Raw genomic sequence first — 22,754 nt, forward strand, 5'->3', positions numbered from 1 at the left:
CCAAAAACCCAATCACCTAAAAACATCACCAATAAATTAAAGTTGACTTCTCAATAATATATATATATATATATATATATATATATATATATATATATATTTATATGAGGATTATATATTAGCTAAAATTAAAGTGTACTTATTGTACTATAAGCATATTGAGATCAATGCAAAATCAAAATTCCCCGACTCATATTTCTTCAAGAATTTTGTCAAATGTTCTCTTGAGTTTTAAAATTTGTAGAATTCTCATTTTGTCCTCTTCAAATATTTACAACTATTCAAGTCATACCATGCAAAAATAAAATAAAATAAAATAATTGATATACTAACTATAATTTTTCAAATTTTCTTTTATGTAATATACGAGAGCAACGATTATTTTTCTTCTTTCTAAAAATATATATATTTTTTAAATGATTGAACTAAAAAAGATTGAAAATTCTAAAAGAGCTTCTAAAAAACAATAGAAAAATTTGGATGGAAGGGCATTTCAGACTCAATCTAATTATTCAATTCTAAATTTTGTCGATCTAAATAATTCTTATTAAATATTTTCAACCCATCCACAAAATTTTAGGTTGGGTTGGTTCGAGTTATTTGGAATATTCATCTAAATATTAGTTCTAAAAAAAATAAAAAGTTACCTCATAAAAATGACAAAATAGGAGATTAGTTTGAATAAATGATAAATTTATTTTTAAATTGACAAAATAGCAAAACACAAAAATTTGAAGAAAAAAATTGGGAGAGCAATGTCTTAAATGCCCCTACCTAAGTGACAAACTTGATTAAACACCAAATACCATATACCCAAATAAAACTCCCAAAGCACAATTAAAACCTATGAAGATTCTAATTTCCCCCCAAACCAAAAAGTAACACATCATAATATGAATCCTACAATCAAGCACGATATGTTTAGAAATGAAATTTATTGGTAAGGGTAGGTTTCAATTACCTAGATTTGCTTTGACAAAAAGGAATTTGAATTTTACCCTTATTTTTACATGGGAAGTACGGGTGTCAAACCCTAGAGAATGGTGACTAAGTAAGTTTTTTGAAATAAAGCTTTAAACAAATGATGTAGGAGCAAAAGAAAAGCATTGAAGAGTGTGGGAAAATCAAGTACATTCAAGACTTAAGAGTGATTTAGGATGTAAACTTAATTTTTACTGTAAATAAATAAATAAATAATTGAACTCTTATGAGAAAAACGAGGGAAAGGAGCAAGATCAAACTTGCTTATCTTGTAAGAACTTTTGTTAATATTTCAAGAAAAGAGACAATCATCTCAAGCATTTAATGCATATTCTTGCAATAACAGCTAAAACCTAATCTTTCACACTTTTTTTTTGGAAACAACTTGCAATTAATGAATTAATTGGATTTAATGTGGACAATAAGATTGATGCAATCAAATTCAAAAATTGCCAAGAACAAAGGGAGATTCATCTAGCATTAATTAATTTCAAGATTTGACATGTTGCTGCAATCAAGAATTAGATTGAGTTTTTGTGTAGACAAAGATAATCAAATTATTATTGCATTAATTTTTCAAACTCAAAATATCTTGCCAACAAAATGGTGAATCAAAAACAATATCAAAAATTAAATTGACAATAATGCTTGTAATTGAAAAAAGAAATTATTTTTATTCAAGAAAATTGGGGATTCAACAAAAACTATAAGAAATTCAAATATTTGATCATATCTAATTAATAAAATAAGAGAAAAGTTCTCCAAGAATTGATAAGCCCTTAGCCCACGTACCTCTGGGTGATTAGCCCTCCATCAAGAAATAATTCCGTAAATTAATTGAGAGAACAAAAAAAAGCGGAGGAGTAATTTTTGGATTTTGAGAGAGTTTGAGAGAATTTGAGGTTTATTTGAGGAAAATAGTGGATTGATGATGGAAATATGCCGTGTTATTTTTTGATTTTAAGAAGCGACTGAAAATAAATTCGAAAAGAATAAACGAAAACTATTATCCTAAATTACTATTAAATCAACGTGATTTTAGGGGAATGAAGAGTCGTAAATTCAAATTACTATCTTTAGCATAATTTAAGGGATATGATGTAAAATTTGAATTCAAATTAACGATTTTAGGAGATGATATAAATAAAATCTAAACTCAATTTGTTTTATGTATTATTTATGTTTATTTTTTGATAAATAATTTGAAATATAAAAAATGTGAAATAGTTGAATGTATGTTTGCCATTATTTTAGTGATATGATGTAAAATTTAAATTAATTGACGAATTTAGGGATATATAAAATATAAATTCAAATTGTTATTAAAAATACGTATTATGTATTATTTAATAAAATTTTGATAAATACTATGAAACGGTGAAATATAAAGAATCCAAATGTATTGAATTTATATTTGCAATTATTTTAGGGGAATTATCTGGAATTTGAATTCAAGTCGTTATTAAATAGTATTATGAATTATAGAAATATAAAAAAATTTAATTAATTTATTTAAAATCCTAATAATTCGTAAACCGAGTAGAAATTAGAGCCATATGTTTAGGGGATGTTTGTGCAATCAGCAAGAAAATATCATGCTTAGATAAGATTTACCAAAAATACATTGTAACTATATAAAAAAATTGTCCTCTATAAAGGATATAATCAGACAAAAAAATCAAAAAAATATCTTCATTTGCTCATTTGGCTAAAAATCTAATTATTTCTAGCATTTTCAATTTTTCAGTTGTTTATTATTATTATTATTATTATTATTATTATTATTATAATTTATACAGTTATCTTTTATTTTTATATATGAAATTAACACTAACAACTAGCTCGTAAGCTGGCCTGGACTAACAACTCAATTTCAATTTATATATTGAAAAATTTCTTTCCAAAAGTATTAAAAAAAATATGTTTAGGAGTTGTTGTCGAGTAAATTTTAAGAAAACATTAATAAAATTAAATAAAAAATTATTATATTAGGTAACAATTTTAAAAATAATAATTAATTGTATAGCAACGTTTTCTTAAAAAAAAATGCAAATATAGAAATCTATGGACGATATACTTCCATGGCTGATAGACCAATATGATCATTTCTATCATGAATAGATTAAGAGAGATTTTACTATATTTGTAATTCATTAAAAATATTATTATATATGCTAATATTTTGAAACTAAGGTCCTATTTGAAGCAAGAAAAGACTAAGGGATAAAGGATGATATTTTATCCTTTTACGTTTGGTGAAAAAAAAGGGAGAAATGGATTAAAAATTTCCTCCCATTTTACCCAATTTTTCTTATCTTTCCCCATTAATTCCCCCAATTAATTTCTTCTCTTTCCCTCTTTAATCCTTCTGTTTCGGCCGTTTTCTCCATCTCTTACCTCCATTATCGATTCACCTTCTTCTCTCCTCATCTCACCGACTCATACTCTTTTTTGTTCGTCATCTTCATAGTTCAATCAGTAAGGTTTCGATCTACTCCTTCCCGACATTTTTCCCATTTGGTCGACACTTATATCAACCCATTTTCATTCGATCCGATCTGTTGGTCCGAGAATGATTTTCAACGCTTTGCTTTGCTTTTTTTTCGGCTTATCCCTTTCTTTCACTAAATCAATCCAGGCATGGCTTTTCTCTTCGATTTGTCACTTGGATCTGGAGGGGTTTGGGTTTGTGTAATGCCTTGCCACTCGGATTAACCATTGACGCTACGATTTTGGTCGTTTGATGAGTTGTTGATGCTACCCGATTGTTGCCTGAGTTGATTCGAGAATGGTAGGATTGAGGTATACATTCCACCCTTTTTTCTAAGTGTCGATGATGAGGACGATCTTCCACATATTTCTTTGTTGTTGTTAGTTGTCTGTTATGTTTACATATTCATGTTGAAATCGGTTTTATTTTCCTTATGATTATGTGCAAAAAAAATTTTTTTGTCATAGCTCAATATCCATGCATTTTTTTGTTGGGTTTACGATTTTGGTATGGCTTCCGATTTTCCCATGTGCTTTTACACAAATTTATTTTGCTTATTTCTGTCCTTCGATCCAGTTATGTACTCCATCATGAGCATCATTTTGTTGTTGTAGCACACATAGGTATTCCGTTTTGTGAAATTTTTTAGTACTATGTTCTGTTATACTTTTCCATTTGATGGTCTTTGTTTCCATTCGTCCGCTGGCTCACGGTTTATTGTAAATGTTTATGTTTATTCTTTGTTTATTATGTTGTTTGTGTGTACTGGTTTACTGATTTTTTTCTATGTTGTTCTGGATCTTTTGCTTACTGATTATTATGTATGTCCTTCCATATTAAATTATGTTCTTTCTGTATATTGGTTTACTGATTGTTGTGTATGTCGTTCCATATGTTTATCATGTTGTTTGTGTGTATTGGTTTCCTCATTTCTGTACGTGTCATGCCTTTCATATCACTACATTTGATGACATTCCGTATGAAGTTCAATTTCCTAATATGAAACAAACTTCTTTTCTCTGAGGCAAAAAAAAAAAACATAAGTTTCCTGTTTCTCTTTGATTTTTTCTGCATAAGTTTTCCATGCACGTACGTTATAACAATTTCGTATTTCTCATGGTTACGTGACGGTAGGTCTTCAAGCAAAGGTATGCAACTACCTTCCTTTCATTTTTTTAACATTTTCACACATATACATAAACTGCATTAACAATTTATAATGAATGTTTCTTATTTTCATTGCAGTGGTGGGAGTACATAACGAGATAGAAATTAACCTTCTACAGTCCCTACAGCCTCCTGCATAAAAAAAGGTCCTTATCGTGCATGTATGTCATTTCTTTATTTTATTTCATATGTTTAAGTACATGGACACATTATAAAGACGTAGTCACACTTGTGTAATGTACAAGGGACTTTAATAGTAAATATTTTTTTATTTACACTATGGTTTTCGTTGATGTTTTAAGAATGTGCTTCTGTTAATGCATGTTGCGCAAATTTCAAAAATTCACCTTCCATGGAACGTTCTGTTATTTACAGCAACGAACCTTCGAAAACAATAGTAAATGCCCACTTCATAACACAAAGCACGATGATAACAAAGTTTCACAAAATACGTAATTGTGAATTTGTGTAATATTTCTACCTAAAACTAAGTAAAAATATAACCAAATTTTTAGTCAATACACAAAAAAAATTAAAAAATATTTGTAACATAGCAAGTGTATTTGAAATTATGAGACGAAAAAAATTTTAAAAAAATAGATTTACATATGTTTGATCACATTTTTCAAATGAATAAAGGACAATAAGTTTAAAATTATACCTTTGAATTCTTATCCTAAATACATTAGTGTAGATGCAAGCGAGTTTAAAAAAAACGATGAGAGAGTACGTAATTGGTCAATTAATAAGAATCAACACTTATTTTCTGTAACGACTCAACTCTTTATACGAAGCTGAGGTCATTACTAAAAAGAAACAATAACAATAGACATTTTCTTGAAAAGAGGGAAGACTAAATTTTTATTAAAAACAGAATACAAAAATATTGATACATAAACGTAGAAGCAAAACTGAGTCTCCATATGGCATGTCACGGATCCGTCAACTTTCCTCTACCTTTACCTTCGCCTGAAATATTAAACATAGAAAGAGTGAGTATAAACATATACTCAGTAAGGGACCCACTACTAGTCCCGTTAGATGTCTATTAACTTCCCATTAGAGTCCTATAAAGAAGTACCCCTAAACTGGCACGTTCCCGAACACGTGAAATTTGTGATCCCATAGGAACAAATCTGATCTTCGATGAACCCAAAGGAACACCTAAGGCAATCTGGTCTTTAGTGTATCTGAAGGAGACGCTAAAACAATTGGGCTGTGAGTAACCCCATCGATTCACTCGTAATTATGTCTATGTAAATGTCAATGTCATAATAGACTAGTAATCCTGTTGGACTACACAGTCATAAAAAAAGTGGTGATCCCGAGGGACACCCATGTGGGTACGACTATAATAGACAAAGTTAACAGAACACTTTATCCATAGCATGTAGCATATCATAAACATCATAAACAAGACATGAATATTAATCTAAACATCCTTAATCATGTGATTAATATATCATGCATCAACATCAACAGTCATCATCATCAATAATCAATATAATGACAGTTATTATCAATAGTGTCGAGTTATGCATTTTAGCTATCATCAAGTCTCTTAAATTCAGTTCGAAGGTTTAGTAGGAGAATTTCTTGCCTGGAGATTTTAGCCAAACAAAGTACTCTCTAGCTAACAGTAAAAATTCTCCAATTAACTTGATCCTAATCATAAAACTTGATCCTAATCATAAAACTTGATCCTAATCATAAAAGAAAAACTTAGTATCTTAATTTTATCTTAATTAATAAAATTAGCAATTGGCTAACATCAAAAAATTCTTTCAAATTAATTAATTTTCTAAAAACTTGGGTTTCAACCTTGATTGGGAAAAATCCAAGATTAATATTTCAAAAATTAGTCAATTGAACTTTTAAAGAAACCCCAAATAGATCCAAAATTAAATTAACAAAATATTAATTTAATTTCATTAGCTTATCAGGTTACTCAAATGGAGGTTGAAAAATACTCTTATCCTTGATGGGAAAAATTCATCACTTTAAATTCTCAAACTTTCCAAAGAGACCAATTAAAGAAACCTCAAATAGATCCAAAATTAAATTAACAAAATATTAATTTAATTTCCTTTGCTTACCAGGGTTACTGAGGTTGAAAAATACTTTATCCTTGATGGAAAAAATTCATCGCTTTAAATTCTCAAGCTTTCCAAAGAGACTAATCTTAACTACAACTGGTGAGGCGGTAGCGGCAAAGAGGCCAATCTCAACTACAACTAGTGAGGCGGTAGCGGCAGAGAGTTATCTTAGAGAAGAAGATAAATAAACTTTTTCTTTTTTCTTTTCTTTCTAACTTAAGCATTCCAATGTTATTTATATACTCAAATAATATCAATAATATTTATTATTATTATTTTCTTTTCCTTTTAGGATATATATATATATTATATATATATATATATATATATATATATATATATATATATAAAATACCCAATATATACATATCTTTATTTCCATTATCTTTCCTCAATAAATGACTTAAATCCACAGAATCTTAGACATTTATAACTATTAATAATAATAATAATAATACTTCTTTATTATTATTTTTTTCTCTCACCAAAATCTATAATAAACATATATATTTATTTAAACCATTATTATTTCTTCTAAATAAATATATATCTTTTTCGTCCAATCAAATCAACCATCTCTCTCTTCATGGATTATTTTTTTTCCAAACAAATATAATTATATTCCATTATATAATTAACTTCACTTTTCCAAATTATTAATTAAATATATATATCTATATCTACATACTCAATTAAATTCAATTCCACCAAAACCAACTTTTCCCTCTAAAATCTCAAATTAACTTAAATCCTCAATTAATTTAATCAATCAAATCTTTTTCAATAAATCACTTATAACTTCCAACATGATTTATCTTAACCCAACCATAATAACTCCACTCTAGAATCAATATTTATCTTTCTGCAGAATAATTAATTATCTTCCACAATAATTAATTATTACTTATCTTTCTCCAAAATAATTAATTATCTTCAACAATAATTAATTATTATTTATCTTTTTACAAATAATTATATTTTTCCAAAATATAATTATTTTACTTTTTCTCCCTTACTAAATATCCTTCTCCAAAATGCAATTATCTTTTCCTTAAATAATCATATTTCAACAAATATAATTATCTTTTCCTTTAACATGATAATTATATATATATATTTCCACATAACATATACATATAATTATTAAATCTCCAACAAACTTTCCACTCTACAATTTAATTAAATAACCTCCATAATTATTTAATTAAATTCAACTTCAACAACACTAAAAATCCAAAACTTTACTTAATCCTCATAACATAACATTTAATCAAAATCTCAACAAACACCACATGTCAAAACCTCTAATTAATTAAATATTCATCCAACAAATATTTAATTAATTTCAATTCCCACGTAATCAAATAATTCTCACTAAATGAATTCAAAACGACGCCCAATAAATTAAATCTAATTAAACAAAATTAAAATAATTAACTCCAAAATTATCTTAATTTTTTTGAGGCGTTACATTTTCAATAAAAAAAAATACAAAACAAATGTGTTTTAAGTGATAGTTTTCTTAAACATATGAAAAGAAACTATTAAATGGCAACAAATGCTTTTTAAATGCAAAAATCGTATAATAAGCTTACAAATGAATTGTATATAAGATGATTTAAAATTTAAGAAAAGGCGAACACTAGTAGGTGGAACAAACTATCACATGTCCCTTTCGTTCACAATTTCTCACAATTTCCTCAACCTTTAGCAGGTTTCCCCTCTTACTTATGTAAAAAATGGACCCACGTGAAATCGTCGTTGTTGTATCTGCATTCACAATAACCCAATGACAGATGCTCCTGATATTGGAGGCAATGTTGCATGATAATAAGCGCATAACTCACATCTCGATCGATGCAAGACATAGGATTAGGCACCTAACGTACTTTCGCATGAGCATGCGTCTGACCTAGTGTGTCGGGAAAGTACGAAAATGGACAGACACTGCTTCGCAATTCTGTGCCATCTACTATGAACTATGATCGATTTAGAATCTACTAAACACGTGGACGTTGAGGAGATGGTCGCCCTCTTACTTCATGTGCTAGCGCATGATATGAAGAACCGACAGATCCAAAGGGAGTTCGTTAAGTCGGGCAAAACAGACTCCTGACATTTCAACATAGTGTTGATGATTGTTCTTCAGTTGCATGACGACTTATTGGCCATACCACAACCTATAATGAGCGGATGCACAGACATGAGGTAGAAATCTTTCGAGGTTAGGTGTAAAGAACTTACCGTTTCATTGACTAACTTTCAATTTAAAGTTGTGCAAAATAAGAAACTGCGTTCCATATTTGTTGCAGAATTTCCTTGAGGCACTTGACGGCACGTACATCAAAGTTAACATGTCAGTAGCAGATAGACCAAGGTATCACACACGAAAGGACGAAGTGGGTTAAGTGTTATATTTGCAACCGTATCTTCTATTTACTTAAAATATTTAAGTGTAAACTCAACATCTTTCCAATTTATCATTTTGGGAGTGTTTGGTTAGAGTTATTTTTGAAAAGTTGAGTCGGTAATCATTATAGGAGAGAATAATTAGAAAATTTGACACGAATAACCACGTTGAGTGAACTTTTTAATCTACTTAACTCGCCTACATGTCGGTTGTGGCATTTGTTTGTTTGATTAGATGAACATTTATTATTATTTTTTGGGATAGTTGCAAATGTAGCAATTATATTCAAAATAATTAAGTATATAGCAACATTTTAAAAAAATTGCAAATATAGCAAAATTTGTCAAAATCTATCAATGATAGAAGTCTATCACTGATAAACCATGTAGCAAATGTTGGTCTATCACTGATAAACCATAAGAGTCTATCAACGATAGTTGCTATATTTGCAATTTTTTTAAAATATTGCTACATAGTTAATAATTATTCTAAAAATTACTACCTATTCTAATTACTCTTATTTTTTCCTCTAGTATTGAAGTTCATATAGGAAATAATTTAATTTTCAAAAATAGACTATCAAGTCTAGGTTAAGTAAGAACACCAATTAAAAAAAGGATAATTGCAAATGTAGTAATTATATTCAAAATAATTAAATATATAGCAACATTTTAAAAAAATTACAAATATAGCAAAATTTGTCAAAATTTATCAATGATAGAAGTCTATGACTGATAAACCATATAACAAATGTTGGTCTATCACTGATAAACCATAGGAGTCTATCAACGATAGAAGTTTATCATTGATAGACTTTGCTATATTTGCAATTTTTTAAAAATATTGCTGCATAGTTAATAATTATTCTAAAAATTGCTATCCATTCTAATTACCCTACAAAATTGAAACTTAATTTTGCTTTTATATTTTGATTAACTATTCGCATATTTTGCTAGAAAAAGAAAATTATAATAAGAAATAGAAAAACAAACATAAATTTGGAACAACTAAATACAAAATAGTTGCACAGAACTAAAGTTTCAATTTTTGTTTAATTTTTTATTAAATTTAAAAATATGAAGTAAAAAAATGGAAAATTACGTTAAATGACAATTTATGAAAATATTTACAAATTCAACAAAATATCATATAAACAACGACAAGTTTGTCAAATATTTTGGTTTATTTTGCTATATTTAAAAATAACTTATAAAACATGTATTAAAGACAAAATATGTAGACTTAATTATTTATAGTTAAATTACAAATCAATCTTTATAATCTAGAGATAGATAGAATTATAAATTCACATAGTTTCTAATTAAAGTTTAGTACTTATGATTTAATAAAAATTTGATTCTTACAGTAGAGACTTTATCAAAGCATAAAAGACTATCTATAAAATTTTGTCAAATACAAAACTAAATTTTAACTTTTAAAAGGTATAAAAGACTAAATTCTATTTCTCCTAACACAAACCATTTAGATTACCTTGAATTTAAAACTTGGAATATCCAACCTACACCATTTTAAAGTATCAAAAGAAAAGCATTTGAGTTTACAAGCAGTAAAAATTTCTGCAATGTCAGTATCTCTTCAATTGAATTATCTATACATTTACATTCATAGTACCAATCAGAAATGGTTCCAATAATGTGCAAATAATGATAAAAACAAGTTCAATATAATCTATCTCACGTAGTACACAGGAAGCAAACAATGGCTGATGATTACTTCCACCACCAAAACTGGCGAAACAAATAAATCTTCCTCATTCGAGCATTATATGTCAAGAACGCTCGGGCTTTCACTGGATCAGCGTTCAAATATTCGAAGGCGTACATCTGTTTAGCCTCCTCCAAACCATCAACCTCCATTACGGCTTCTAACAGTTCATTAGCATCTATCGAGTGCTTGCTCAGTTCCATTGCATCGGCCAGACGACGAATACTAGACGCCACAGCCAGCATTGCATCTTGGAGAGCCTCAGATGACCGTGGTCTCTTAGGTTGTTGTCTCGTCGGGTTGTTTGGTAGAGGGTCTTGACTACCATTGGGCAGTTCTGCATATTCAGACGGTCCAGTATATGACTCTGTATTATCTGTTTCACTAAGATCTTCCGAGCTTGGGGAGTGAAATGATGCAGACTCTTCCTCAAAATTCCTGACTTGAAGTGAACGGTTTCCGTCCTTCATCTTCGCCCATTGACTCGGGGCCTGATAATTGCCACAAACAATGTTTAGTTCATCATACATCTCTATTGGCTTCCCTCTGATTCCTCTCGCATCGGGGTGTGCCTATTCCACGAATTGAATATTGTTATACATGAACAATTCCATAATAGTTGGGATGTTTTTTAGATATGAAGAAGTGATGAGAGAAACATCTACTCACTGCCACATATCTCTTCCAAAGGTCTTCACTGTCACACTCAATCATCTTTGAAGTCGGATTCCACCGAAATCCATCTCTACAAAGAATATCCTTGATTACTTTGTACCTCTTCTTAATCGTCTTTAGACGATTGATAACTTTCTGATTGTTCAAGTTTAAGTTAAAATGGCTATTTACAGCAATACATGCAGCTGTATATGCATTTTCATTAAAGCATCTGTCAATTTTATTCCCATTTCTTGCCTGAATAGCAAGAGCTTCAATAAGGCACTTGTCCATTGCAACTGACCAAACAACATTCCTTCCTTTGTGCTTTACATCCCTTCTTTGGCCTAGCAGGCCATACGATTCCATTCCTGTATAAGAATATAAATGTTCAACGATAATCATTTGCATCACACCATGGAAATGCCCTTAAATATAGCCAGGAGAACTTTATTTGAGCAGAAAAAAGACTTCTAGAATAATCCATGTCAATGTCTACTTACTTTTAGTCATCTAGAAACATGTGCTGGTTATATGCTTGTGATGACTGCAGAAAGAAAAAAGGAAAGAAAAGAAAAATCAGAGCATGAGAGAGCAAATATTTCCTTTAGAAATTAAAAAGATTTGAGAATCAATCGTATGGGATTCGATCGTACAACCTCTTAGACAGACTGGGATGTGCCACACTAAGGTTTGACGTGCAAGTTTGTATAGTGGGTTGTTTCAATTGGAGAAGATAATGAGGAGAACTTAAAAAGCACAAGACAATGATGGTTGTACGATGTAAGTCAGAGCACCACTCTATAAAGAAATTCCCAGCTGAAATGATTATAATAGAAATCTTATGTTTACCCAATAATGCACGAGTTCTCTCATCATCAAATTAGAACTATAAGCTAAACAAATCTCTCTCACATGACGAAGTGCTAATAAACATTTACAAGGCAAGTGTCCTGTTTCCCAACTTAGGCTATACCCTATAGCAAACTGCACTTTGCAGGGGCAAAAATTTTTATAATCAAATCGAAATTAGGCATTTCAATATTGGTAGAGATATATGTTGCATACAATGCCTAAATGAAGATGAAGGGTTGCGCCAAATTAGACAAACATAAAGATGTGTGCAACCATGGCAGTCGACAGAATTCATCATAACCTATCCATTTCTGCAATACCTACCTACCTACCTTCTCCGAATGGATAAACTTAATGTAAATGAAAGGCATAAAACTGCAATTACAGTAAATTAAAAGTTCGAAACCTAAAAAAAAAAATAGAGAAAAGGACCAATGTGTTAAAAAAGAAAAAAGAAGAAGAAGAGAACGTGAGTAAGAAGTGGATGAATCTGGATCTTCAAATCCATTGTGCTTCTTGGATGAACTTGAAGCTTGAAAGGTTGGAAGTAAGAAGACTTTTAGATATACATCTTGTCATTGACACTTATTTCCTTATCATAGTGCCTTAGCTTTAATTGTTTGTAACTCTTGATCTAAACTAAATGAGGTCAGATGTTTCCACTAGTATAAGTGTAACACAACAATTTCGTACTCTCTTTAAACTACAATGTAACATGTGTCCACCAGAACATGTTTCAACTGGTTTAGACATGTACTCTCAACGAAGAGATCAAATTAGTCAAATTCCCCCAACCCCACACGTTGTTGAACTATAGTGCAACATAGGAGAACAATGTTAGTTCTTTTATTTCCAACGTTAAAACTAAATGTTCTCCGAACACTACATTGCCAAAGACAGTTCATCAAAAAAAGAGAGAAAAAACATAACGTAACACTTCCACTTCAAAAATCTCAGTTGTAAATACAACAGCCACCAAATATCATGAAACAAAAGAAAGTAAAAAGTAAGAAATAGGTCAATGACCTCATTCAGGGAGAGTAAATACAGAATTGAGCTTAAGAATAAATTATTCTTCATCAACCCATATTACAAAATTACATATAAACACAGTTCCAATTCCTCAAACTAATTAACACTAAAATTTCTTCTCATCCCCAACAAAATTCATCTCAGCCCACTACACAAAGAAAGATAGAAGAAGATAATAGCACAAGTTCAACGAAATGAAGGAGATTGAGGCGTAATGGAAGCAACAAAATGATCATATTAGAAAATGGAAAGCAGTGAAGAAAAATCAAGAAGAGAAAAAGTTACCCAAATGGAAGAAATGGATTAAGAGCGAGAATCAGATGGTGGATTTGTGCAGGATAGTAGAGCGGCAACAACGAAGAAGAGAAGAGAGTGAAGAGAGTAAAGAAGAGTGAAAGGTTGGTTGGGGGAAGAGTAAGGGTTTTCTCGAGAAAATTTCTATTTTCCGAGTTGTACTTTCTCGAAAACCAAACGCCAAGGAGAAAATAATTATTTTTTCTTTTTTTGTTTTTGTTTTTGTTTTATAATTTTGGAAAAGTATACATTGGGAGCAGTGGAGATGGTCAAAATAATTGTCCAACAATCCATTCACAAACTGACACGTAAACAATTTTCGGACGAGATTTAGACTAAAGTCAACTCCAGCTAAAAATGACCACAGAGGGACTTCCCCGTTCACGCTCTCCATTTCATTTCACTTCACATCTTCACTCATTTTTGTATGAATTTAAGTTTTTCATAAATAAATACTTTGAATATGATATTCATTAACTTGACAAAAACTATAAATTTAAACAAAGTGACAACCAGTATTCATTAAAATTCAAAACACGTTAAAACATATTCATTAACTCTTCTCAACAAAACTAGAAATTTTAAGTATAGGGACCGATGTATTTTAAAGTCTTTTTACATTTTATGCCAACGTTTTCATTTTCTAATCATTTGTGGTCGTCTTCTTTATTCTAAACAATTTTGATTAAAAAAACAAAAAATTGTTTCTCTAATTTCCAATTTGTTTGGAAATGGAATTTCTTGTTTACTATTTCTTCTAGAGATTCAATCAATAGTTATATTGACTTTACTTTTCTTCAAATGACTAAAAATTAGTGGAAAATGGAGAAAAACTTATAGGTATACTACCGACCACATCATATGTGACCCTCAAGATTGCAGGTGTTGGTGTCAAACTTTAGTTTGATTGTTTCCCTTTCACTGAGATTCTACAAACTCAATTAGTTGATTTGGAACTCGAGGATTCTACTTTTTCCTTTAGAACATTTAGACCCCATATAAACTTCAAAATCTCTTTTGATTTGGACCTTGCCTTGGACAAAAACAACTGTGAATGAAAGGTTAAGCATCTTCAACAAAAAAAAAAAATTCATATATCAAATATTATTTTGCAGATTTCGTGGATCTCTTTCTCCAATCGTCTCTGCCTTTTTCTCATAGAAAAAGTATCTATTCTCTCCTAAATTAATATTTACAAAGCTAGCTTTATTTATATTGTGTTCTCCTTCATTTTTAGGATTAGCCACCTTATGAAAAAAAATGCGTTTGCGATGAAAGTTTTAAGCTTAAGGCTTGTTTATGTCTCAACCTTCATGTATTGTTTATTGATTATCTTTGTGTTCTTCTTTAAAGTCGTTTGTCGAGTAGTCATTGGTGTAATTGAGAGGTTGTTTAGACTAAATTCTCTACAACTTTTATTCTCCATCGTTCATTGATTGAGTGGCCGACATTTGTTCGTCACCCACAACAATCCTTACTTCAAGCTTCCGGGGTTGATAGTAACCAAACAAGAAATTAAAGAAAGCAATTAAATATTTTTTTCGAAATCTGATTGACACGGTAAGAAGAAGTTAATTCTCTCAATGGATATAAATGGATTGTTACGTGATTGGAACCTAAAGGAGTTGATGATGATTTTTGGAAAATGTCACCACGTAGAGGATAATTATGTAATCAACTTGTTGTAGTATTTCGGGGGAGCCTAAATATAGTAAATATAAAGGGATCTCACTCTTAGAGAGAGCCTAGTATATTGTATCGAAGGAATCTTTTACAAAGCTTGTAGAAGCATATTGTGGAATTGAGAGAAGCACAAGTTGAAACTTCCTCTGTCAAATAAATACTTTCGTTGTAATTGCTAAACTCTTTATACAGTAAAGTTTTATTCCACCGACTACACTGCTCCCTAGTGATTGTACCGAACTGGGTTTTCTGTGTTGTCATTTTTCTACTTACTTTTGTAAGGTCCCTTTTATTGGATATCAGTGACATTGTGCCTCATGTTTTTTTCAACAAATAAATGTCATAATTGCTTAGCCAAATTCTTTCAACTCCATTACATTAAACACATTATAAATGAGTGTTATAATTGCATTCTTGAATTCTTAAACTTCCATTAAATTCCCTCGTGACCTCATACTAACAAAGTTCACACTTTTATTTACAATCTGTTTGCTTATTGTAATTTTGAAAAAGGAAATGGTTAGTTGCTAATTTTTCTTACTTTTAATTGTAAATTTCATGGCCTAAACCAAAATGCATAATAAATAATAATAATAATTGGAAGTAATTCAAAGTAAAATTAAGAAATGGAAAGAGGGTGTAGAAATAAAATATAAGGTTTGCAAAGTTGAGCCAAAATGGAAAATGGAGTACATTATATGAAGAATTCACAATTATTCATTAATGTTTAAAAATTTGCATTGTGCCTTTATTAAGTGGTTCTTTCATTCTTTCATTCTTTAATTCTTTCATTAAACCGACTTCCAAATTGAGTTATCCAGAGAAAAATGCTCTTGTTTTAATCATCCATTATAGAACATTCTTTGACCACCAAGGCCATCAAACTTCTCCTTCAAGCTATTACTGTACAAAGACTTGTTCTTCAACAATGCCGGAACTTCTCCTGGGACTAAACGAAGACAACAAATTTGCTATCTATAGGTATAAAGTAAGAGGTAACCTAGTTGATCATACAAGTTTGAAGCTTTTATACTAGGATCAAATTTATAGTTAACTATACGATCAATAAGAGATTGAAGCTCAACTCATTTATCAATCTTTTTTCAATGCAGCATAATAAGGTTTGTATCTAATGAACTACTTATTTAACCGTAGTTGCATTCAAATCTCCATTAAAACATGATTTCATAATCTAGAAAGTTACAGCCCCCCCCCCCCCCTTCCTTTCTTTTCATTTCTAAATATCTTCAAATTTTCTAAATGTCCATCAAAATAAACAAATAGTTGCATTGAATCAAAAAACAGGAACACGTGAAGGGAAAAAGGAAAGGGCAATAAAGGTTTTTTTTTCTACTATCACTTCTTTCCACATTCAATCGTCTACTGCCTGTTTCAATACAACTTTTGCTGTCACCATATGTATTTTTGCCATCTTCTTTTCAAATATAAGAAAATTAAAGATTCAAGGAAAAAAGTCAGTGGAGGCCAGAATTTGAAGAAAGAGACCATTGAATCCCAATGTTCCATGACAAACCATGACAAAAAGTTCAAAGTTATTACACTGTCATCTTAAGAAAGCACTAAATTGTGCATTACAAACCTAAAGAGTTCCACATACAATGATTTGTTTTTCTGATGAACAAACAGGGAATCAAAATCCACTAAAAAGAAAAAAGGTCCAGAAAAACTAACCTCCTTTGGTCGACGACGACGAAGTAGTTGAGAAACCGTCTTCCTCTGATGAGAGATGGCTTTTAACTCTTTCATTTAGAAGAACAGCTGAGAGATCAAGGAAGATCAGACATGTGACATACCGCTGGCATGTTATTCCATGAACAAGAATCGAGGCCCCACGCTGAATGTGTTGTTGAAATCCCATTTGGGAAGTGCTCATAGTCAGCAGCCAAATCATCACCTAGAAGCAAAGAGATGGCATCAGTTACATTGGTTGTGTCCTCCACGATTCCTGAACTTCGGTCGTGCCAATCTGAAGTGAGCAAGGCATCTGGACGTGCGAAGTTGACCCTGCTTTTGGCTGCTTTTTCTCTATCAGGGGTCCATGCATGATCAAGTGGTTCTGATTTCACGTGACTTCCTGCAGAGTTGTTGCATAATTTAGGCACAATGACAGTCTTTGATTCAGAGAGAATGAAACAATTGTGACAGATATATGATGTTTCAATCGTTATCGGGTCGACATTATCAGTCCTCCAATCTTTTTAATATTTGAATCAGTCCATCGTGAAACCTCTGAATAAAACAACTCTAAAACATATATATTAAAATAGTCCCATTTCAACATAGCGACTCCATAATTACAAATCACATAAATATATTCTCACAGGTTTCCAAAAATTAAACAGGAGAAAGGCAGGAGAAAAAAGAAAAGGTACCAAATTCAGCGTAGACGAAGCATCAACATCCAAATATGGCATGTTCACAATGCTTTCACCATAAAATAAATCTAACCATCTCAATGATATAAAAGACAATATGACTCATATAAGAGATATAGTGTGAACAGAATGACCGTCAGAATATTTCAAGAACTTCGGGACCCAAGAATTAAGTTAGAAGTTCATCAGCACCATGAGACTTCATGGTTGGCCATCATACTAGCGACTGAGAAGGTCTAGACATCCTCAAAAACAAGGAGTCAGAAGTTCAAATCTCCACCCCAAGTTGAGGAAAGGAAAAGAAAAAGAAAAGGGAGAAAAGAGATGATACTGGTTTAATATGATTTAGTAGAAACGCACACAGATGTAAGAATTCATTAAATAAGGGTTCAAGAATATTTTCAAGCATCTAAATTGTATATTACAAAAATTCCTTGTTGGTAATAAACAAGACCATTAAATTCATTCGAATTTTACAAGATATAATTTCTATGGTTAACACAATTTAATATGTCCTCAAGAAAGAGTTCTAAATTTAGATTCGATAATTTTACTTCCTCCAACATAAAATATGCGTGTCTAAACTTCATAACCCAGACTAAAATCCGACCCCAAGCATGAGGTAAGGATTTGAAATTAGTAGTCATTATAAAAAATCTCATTGAGCTTATAGTAGAAAACTCACCGGAAAAGGCCTCAGTAAGAGTAGGATCTTCATATGAACTTCCGGTTGCACTGATTGGTGTGCATTCACTGAAAAGTGAGGAAGTGGAGTGACCAAATGGAGAAATAACCTCGGTATAGTCATCAATTTCTGTCTTACTCGCTGCCATATTGTAACTATCAGTTACATCACCTGGAGTGACACTGCATGAATTTGAATTTTTGTCAGATGGGTGATTCTTTGGACCCATCGGCTTAGGATATACTAAAGCTTCTAGCAAGCCACTGTGGCATGGTGATTGGCGATCTGTTGCTTGCAACACAAAAGTTGGTGTAGATTGAATAAACGGGTCAACTGATTCAAACATTGCTGGTTGGATGGTTGTGTCCCAACTGGTTAAATCAGTTTCTGGATATTGGAGTGAAGGGAGCTCCAACTTCTCAGTCTCTTTCGAGTGCTGAGAAGCAGAGGAATTGCCATTTGTAAGGGAATGGCTACCCTCAAACGAGCCAAAGGACATGGCATTCTTTGTGGTAGGGTTAGATTCAACGGCAAACGGCGTACCAAATGACTGAGCAGCTTGACTGTAGGAATTATCCTCAAACTGGTGGAAAGGGGTTTTAACACTACCATCAGGACCAGGAAATAAAGATGCCGAGTCCCGGAAACGCTTTTGACGATGCAGCGCTGATTGCATGAAATTACAATACTGAGAAGAATCAAGACCTCTTTTCAGCATACAACTTGAAATATCTGGAAGCTCGGGCATATAAGATAAGGCACTCTGAGGCTTCAAGCTGTGAAACGTGACATCCGGTATATCATAGCTATTGGCTCGAAGAAGATCATGATGGTCGTTATCTACAATAGTACTTCCACCTGAGTCTTGGGTCTGCTGTAACGCCTGCCAAGTACGAAGGCACACTTCTGGGGGATACAGAGGTAGACCAGCCCGCTGCCGCCTCTTAATTCGAGTATTCCAGTAATTCTTAATTTCATTGTCTGTACGTCCAGGCAACTAAGGAAAAACCAAAATGAATAGTCAGTAAGGAAATGGAATTATTTCTAAAGATAAAAATTAGAAAAGCATATTCCTCTATCGTTCAATCTAAAGCAAAGAAAGGAAGGTTTGAATGGTAGAGAAGACGTATTAGCCCTCGATGGACGATAGACAGATAGCATAGATGTAAAACATGCACTTGAAACCATTTGAAATAGTTCTAAAAAATACAAATAAGATGCAACACAAATGTCTATAAGTGAGACAAATGCAGAAGGTAATCTAAGACTGAACAAAAACGAATTTCGGTGTTTCTTATCAGCAAACTCCAGAAGTTCCCCTTTCCTGTTTGTAATTCTTATTCAATTCAATAAAAATGAACAAAAACTAAACACACACAAGCCAATCAGTTTAGGTTGTACTAATCACTCTGGCCGCTATAGAAGAAAATATGAACAGTCTTGAAACCTGAAACTTATTAAGAAACTATCCAAAAAAAACTAAAATTTTAATCTATTTCTCCCTAGATTTTGAGGGGATACTTGGTTAAATACATTAGAAGTTTTTGTTAGTAGAGAGTGCTCAAGTATCACTATTAGATCAACATATGAGACGTCCATAATTATTGCCAAATAAATTGTAACAACATTAGGAAATCCTGGCCAATTCCAAACACGGACTCATCCACTGAAATACACATCGACAGATCCCAAAAGTAAATAATTTCTCATATACTTGTAAGTTGTAACATATAATTTTTCATGTCTTTCAAATCCAAATCTCTATGACTATTGCCTTTTATTTCTACCAAAAAAGAAATAAATAAAGCCCCCGAATGTAAGGGCCATATCATTTCTCAAATGGTTTAGCAAATTTCTCATCATAATTCGTAAAGGAAGGAATCGATATTTGTATATGATATGACGGTAAAATCAGATTAGAAAAGTACAAAAAGAAATAACTAATTACATAGTGGTGTTTAAATTTTCAAATGAAAAAACTTATAAATTTCATTGCAAAAACCTTTATAATGGAACAAACAAAACAGTATGTCTAACTACAGTTTTTCACACAGAAAGATCCAATTAGCTAGTCTTGTGTGGCTTATCTTGTAAGACGGAAACAAGTTTCCATCAAATATTATCATTAAATGAAAAAATTCCATGTAAATTTCCACTCTTAAACATTATTCTACCAGAAAAAATCAAGGAAATCCATGCCAGCAATAGCAAATAACCAAAAAGATCTAATTAAAATGAAAAGGAAATTGTGTACATACATGGGCTGCCATGCGTGCCCATTTGTTTCCCATTTTTGCATGCAGTTCAATTATTAGATGCTCTTCTTCTGCAGTAAATGCCCCTTTTTTCAAGTTTGGTCTTAGGTGATTGGCCCATCTCAATCGGCAGCTCTTCCCACAACGAGAAAGTCCAGAATGCTTCTGCACTGCATTCCAATTCCCCTCTCCATGTTTCTTTACGTACTCTATCAAAATTTCATCTTCAGCAGACGTCCACGGTCCTTTCTTAAGAACGATACCGCTAGCATTCCCTCCACTATCTTCGTCTAGCAATGGTGATAATGTCTGATCTTGTGAAGGTAGGTTGTCTTCAATCTCATTTTTCGGATGCCGCATCTCTCAATTTGCAATCAAATAAAGATCCTACAAACAAGTTAACAAAATTGACAAAACAAGAAAAAACGAAGAGAGGTAAATCACATATCATAATGATCAACTCTTGATTAGAAAATAGAAAGAAACAGAGATAAATCACATTTCACCCATAAAATTAAATGAAGATTGCAAATGGAAAGATAAAATATGTTTAATTACAATATTTTTACAAAGCAGTACCAAAAATAAATAATTAACTCTCCATAAATGTTTGAAAAGTATAGATCTCCCTGATCCATTAAAGGAACAATAATAGAGAAGAAATTACAAAATCCAATTAAAATCTGTTACTCCATCAGGAAGGAAATAAATGAACGAAGTAACTAAAATCAATCACCCTAACATAGAAGAATCACTCATCATAAATTCTTAAAGTTCGATAAACTCGGAATAATTGATTCATTAATTACACAAAAAAAAGTCGGCAATTATTGCAACAAATACTGCATAAATCAAACGCAGAAAAAGCAAACCATAGCCTGCTAAATACAGAAATACAGATCCTTCCTAGCTACATAAAAAATTAAAAATCATCAAAACAAAATGAAAAAATTTCCAAAAATCGCGACCTAAATCGATATCAATCCATCTCCATCAAGGAACATAATAAAATAAAGAAGAATCGATGTACCTGAAAATAGTCCCCGCGACAGAACAGATTCCCAAAGAAATATACTTTAAATCGCCGACTTAACAAAAACCACACAGAAGGGATGAAACGAGAAATCAACGGCTCACTCGAGGTGCCAAATTGAGCTACCAGCAGAGAAAGTAGCAACAATGGAAGATCTGAAACAAAAAAAAACAAAAAACAAAAAACAAAATTAACTAAACTCAATCATCACTCCACAAATCAAAACCCTAACACTTGCTTGCTGTCTGAAAGATCCATCAACTGAAAACGAAATCAATCAACAACAAAACAATCAAATTCAAGAGAAATTTCATAAACCCTCAAGAAATGCTGACCGCAATTTGTAAAAGAGGATGAAGAAGATCCTGGCATAGAGAGTGCAACACATCTGGGATAATCCCCCAGAGATCTCCACCCAACAAAAAGAAAAATTGAGAGAGAGTGAGAGAGAAAGAGAAAGAGAAAGAGAAAGTGGGTGTAGAGAGAGAAAGAGAAAGAAAAAATGGAGTAGAGAAAAAATGGAGTTCTTGAGAGGAAGATGAAATGGCAGAAGAAGAGCAAAATTAGGCAGAGAGAAAGGAGGGGAGAGTTGAATACATTTCCATCTTCATCTTCCTTCTTCAATCTTCTCTTCTTCACTTCACAAAAAATGAAAAATGAAAAATAAAATTGAAAATTTATATATTCTTTTTTCCCTTTCAATATATATAATTTGTATATTGAGATTTCCAATGCAATATTGCCAATTTTGGAATCTTAGAAGATTAATTGATTTAATTGTTAGTTTATGACTTAAACTTAATCTTAATTTTCTAAATTAATCTTTTTGTTCTTTTCATCACATTCCTCTATGAAATTAAGCCAATATTTTGCCTTTTCTGAATTTACAATTTTACCCTTCATTAATTATTCTTTTTGCTCAATAGTTTATTTAATATTCTCATGTGTTAGATTTAGAAACTTAGATTCTAACTTAATAAGTATGTTTAATTCTATA

The 22,754-nt window shown here is 31.4% G+C and overlaps 2 protein-coding genes and 1 long non-coding RNA gene across 9 annotated transcripts; 1 reads left to right on the forward strand and 2 right to left on the reverse strand.

The window, feature by feature from the left end:
• The first annotated feature begins 3,337 nt into the window (after positions 1 to 3,337).
• Positions 3,338 to 4,943, forward strand: LOC127148720 (uncharacterized). 2 transcript variants are annotated; one of them, XR_007819778.1, is made up of 2 exons: positions 3,338 to 3,464; positions 3,620 to 4,943. It is a non-coding gene; the product is annotated as an uncharacterized LOC127148720 (long non-coding RNA). The 2 variants fall into 2 exon arrangements; XR_007819777.1 differs by having other exon boundaries at positions 3,338 to 3,459.
• Positions 4,944 to 10,719: 5,776 nt separating this feature from the next.
• LOC103496536 (uncharacterized) lies at positions 10,720 to 13,921 on the reverse strand. Of its 5 annotated transcripts, none has more exons than XM_051082969.1 (5): positions 13,697 to 13,896; positions 12,184 to 12,273; positions 12,028 to 12,071; positions 11,540 to 11,895; positions 10,720 to 11,442 (listed from the first exon to the last, which is right to left on the reverse strand). In XM_051082969.1, the coding sequence occupies exons 3-5, from the start codon at positions 12,035 to 12,037 to the stop codon at positions 10,876 to 10,878; spliced, it is 933 nt and encodes a 310-aa protein (XP_050938926.1). In that variant the 5' UTR covers positions 12,038 to 12,071; positions 12,184 to 12,273; positions 13,697 to 13,896; the 3' UTR covers positions 10,720 to 10,875. The 5 variants fall into 5 exon arrangements, with proteins under 5 accessions (XP_050938926.1, XP_050938927.1, XP_008456641.1 ...); XM_051082970.1 differs by having other exon boundaries at positions 12,184 to 12,325; XM_008458419.3 differs by having other exon boundaries at positions 12,184 to 12,343.
• A 2,958-nt stretch (positions 13,922 to 16,879) lies between these two features.
• LOC103496535 (transcription factor MYB33) lies at positions 16,880 to 22,433 on the reverse strand. Of its 2 annotated transcripts, none has more exons than XM_008458417.3 (5): positions 22,355 to 22,433; positions 21,755 to 21,912; positions 20,728 to 21,111; positions 18,470 to 19,466; positions 16,880 to 17,483 (listed from the first exon to the last, which is right to left on the reverse strand). In XM_008458417.3, the coding sequence occupies exons 3-5, from the start codon at positions 21,082 to 21,084 to the stop codon at positions 17,176 to 17,178; spliced, it is 1,662 nt and encodes a 553-aa protein (XP_008456639.1). In that variant the 5' UTR covers positions 21,085 to 21,111; positions 21,755 to 21,912; positions 22,355 to 22,433; the 3' UTR covers positions 16,880 to 17,175. The 2 variants fall into 2 exon arrangements, with proteins under 2 accessions (XP_008456639.1, XP_008456638.1); XM_008458416.3 differs by having other exon boundaries at positions 22,093 to 22,417.
• Positions 22,434 to 22,754: the final 321 nt, after the last annotated feature.

This window comes from Cucumis melo, chromosome 3 (assembly GCF_025177605.1).
Source record: "Cucumis melo cultivar AY chromosome 3, USDA_Cmelo_AY_1.0, whole genome shotgun sequence".
In the NCBI taxonomy this organism is placed as follows: domain Eukaryota; kingdom Viridiplantae; phylum Streptophyta; class Magnoliopsida; order Cucurbitales; family Cucurbitaceae; genus Cucumis; species Cucumis melo.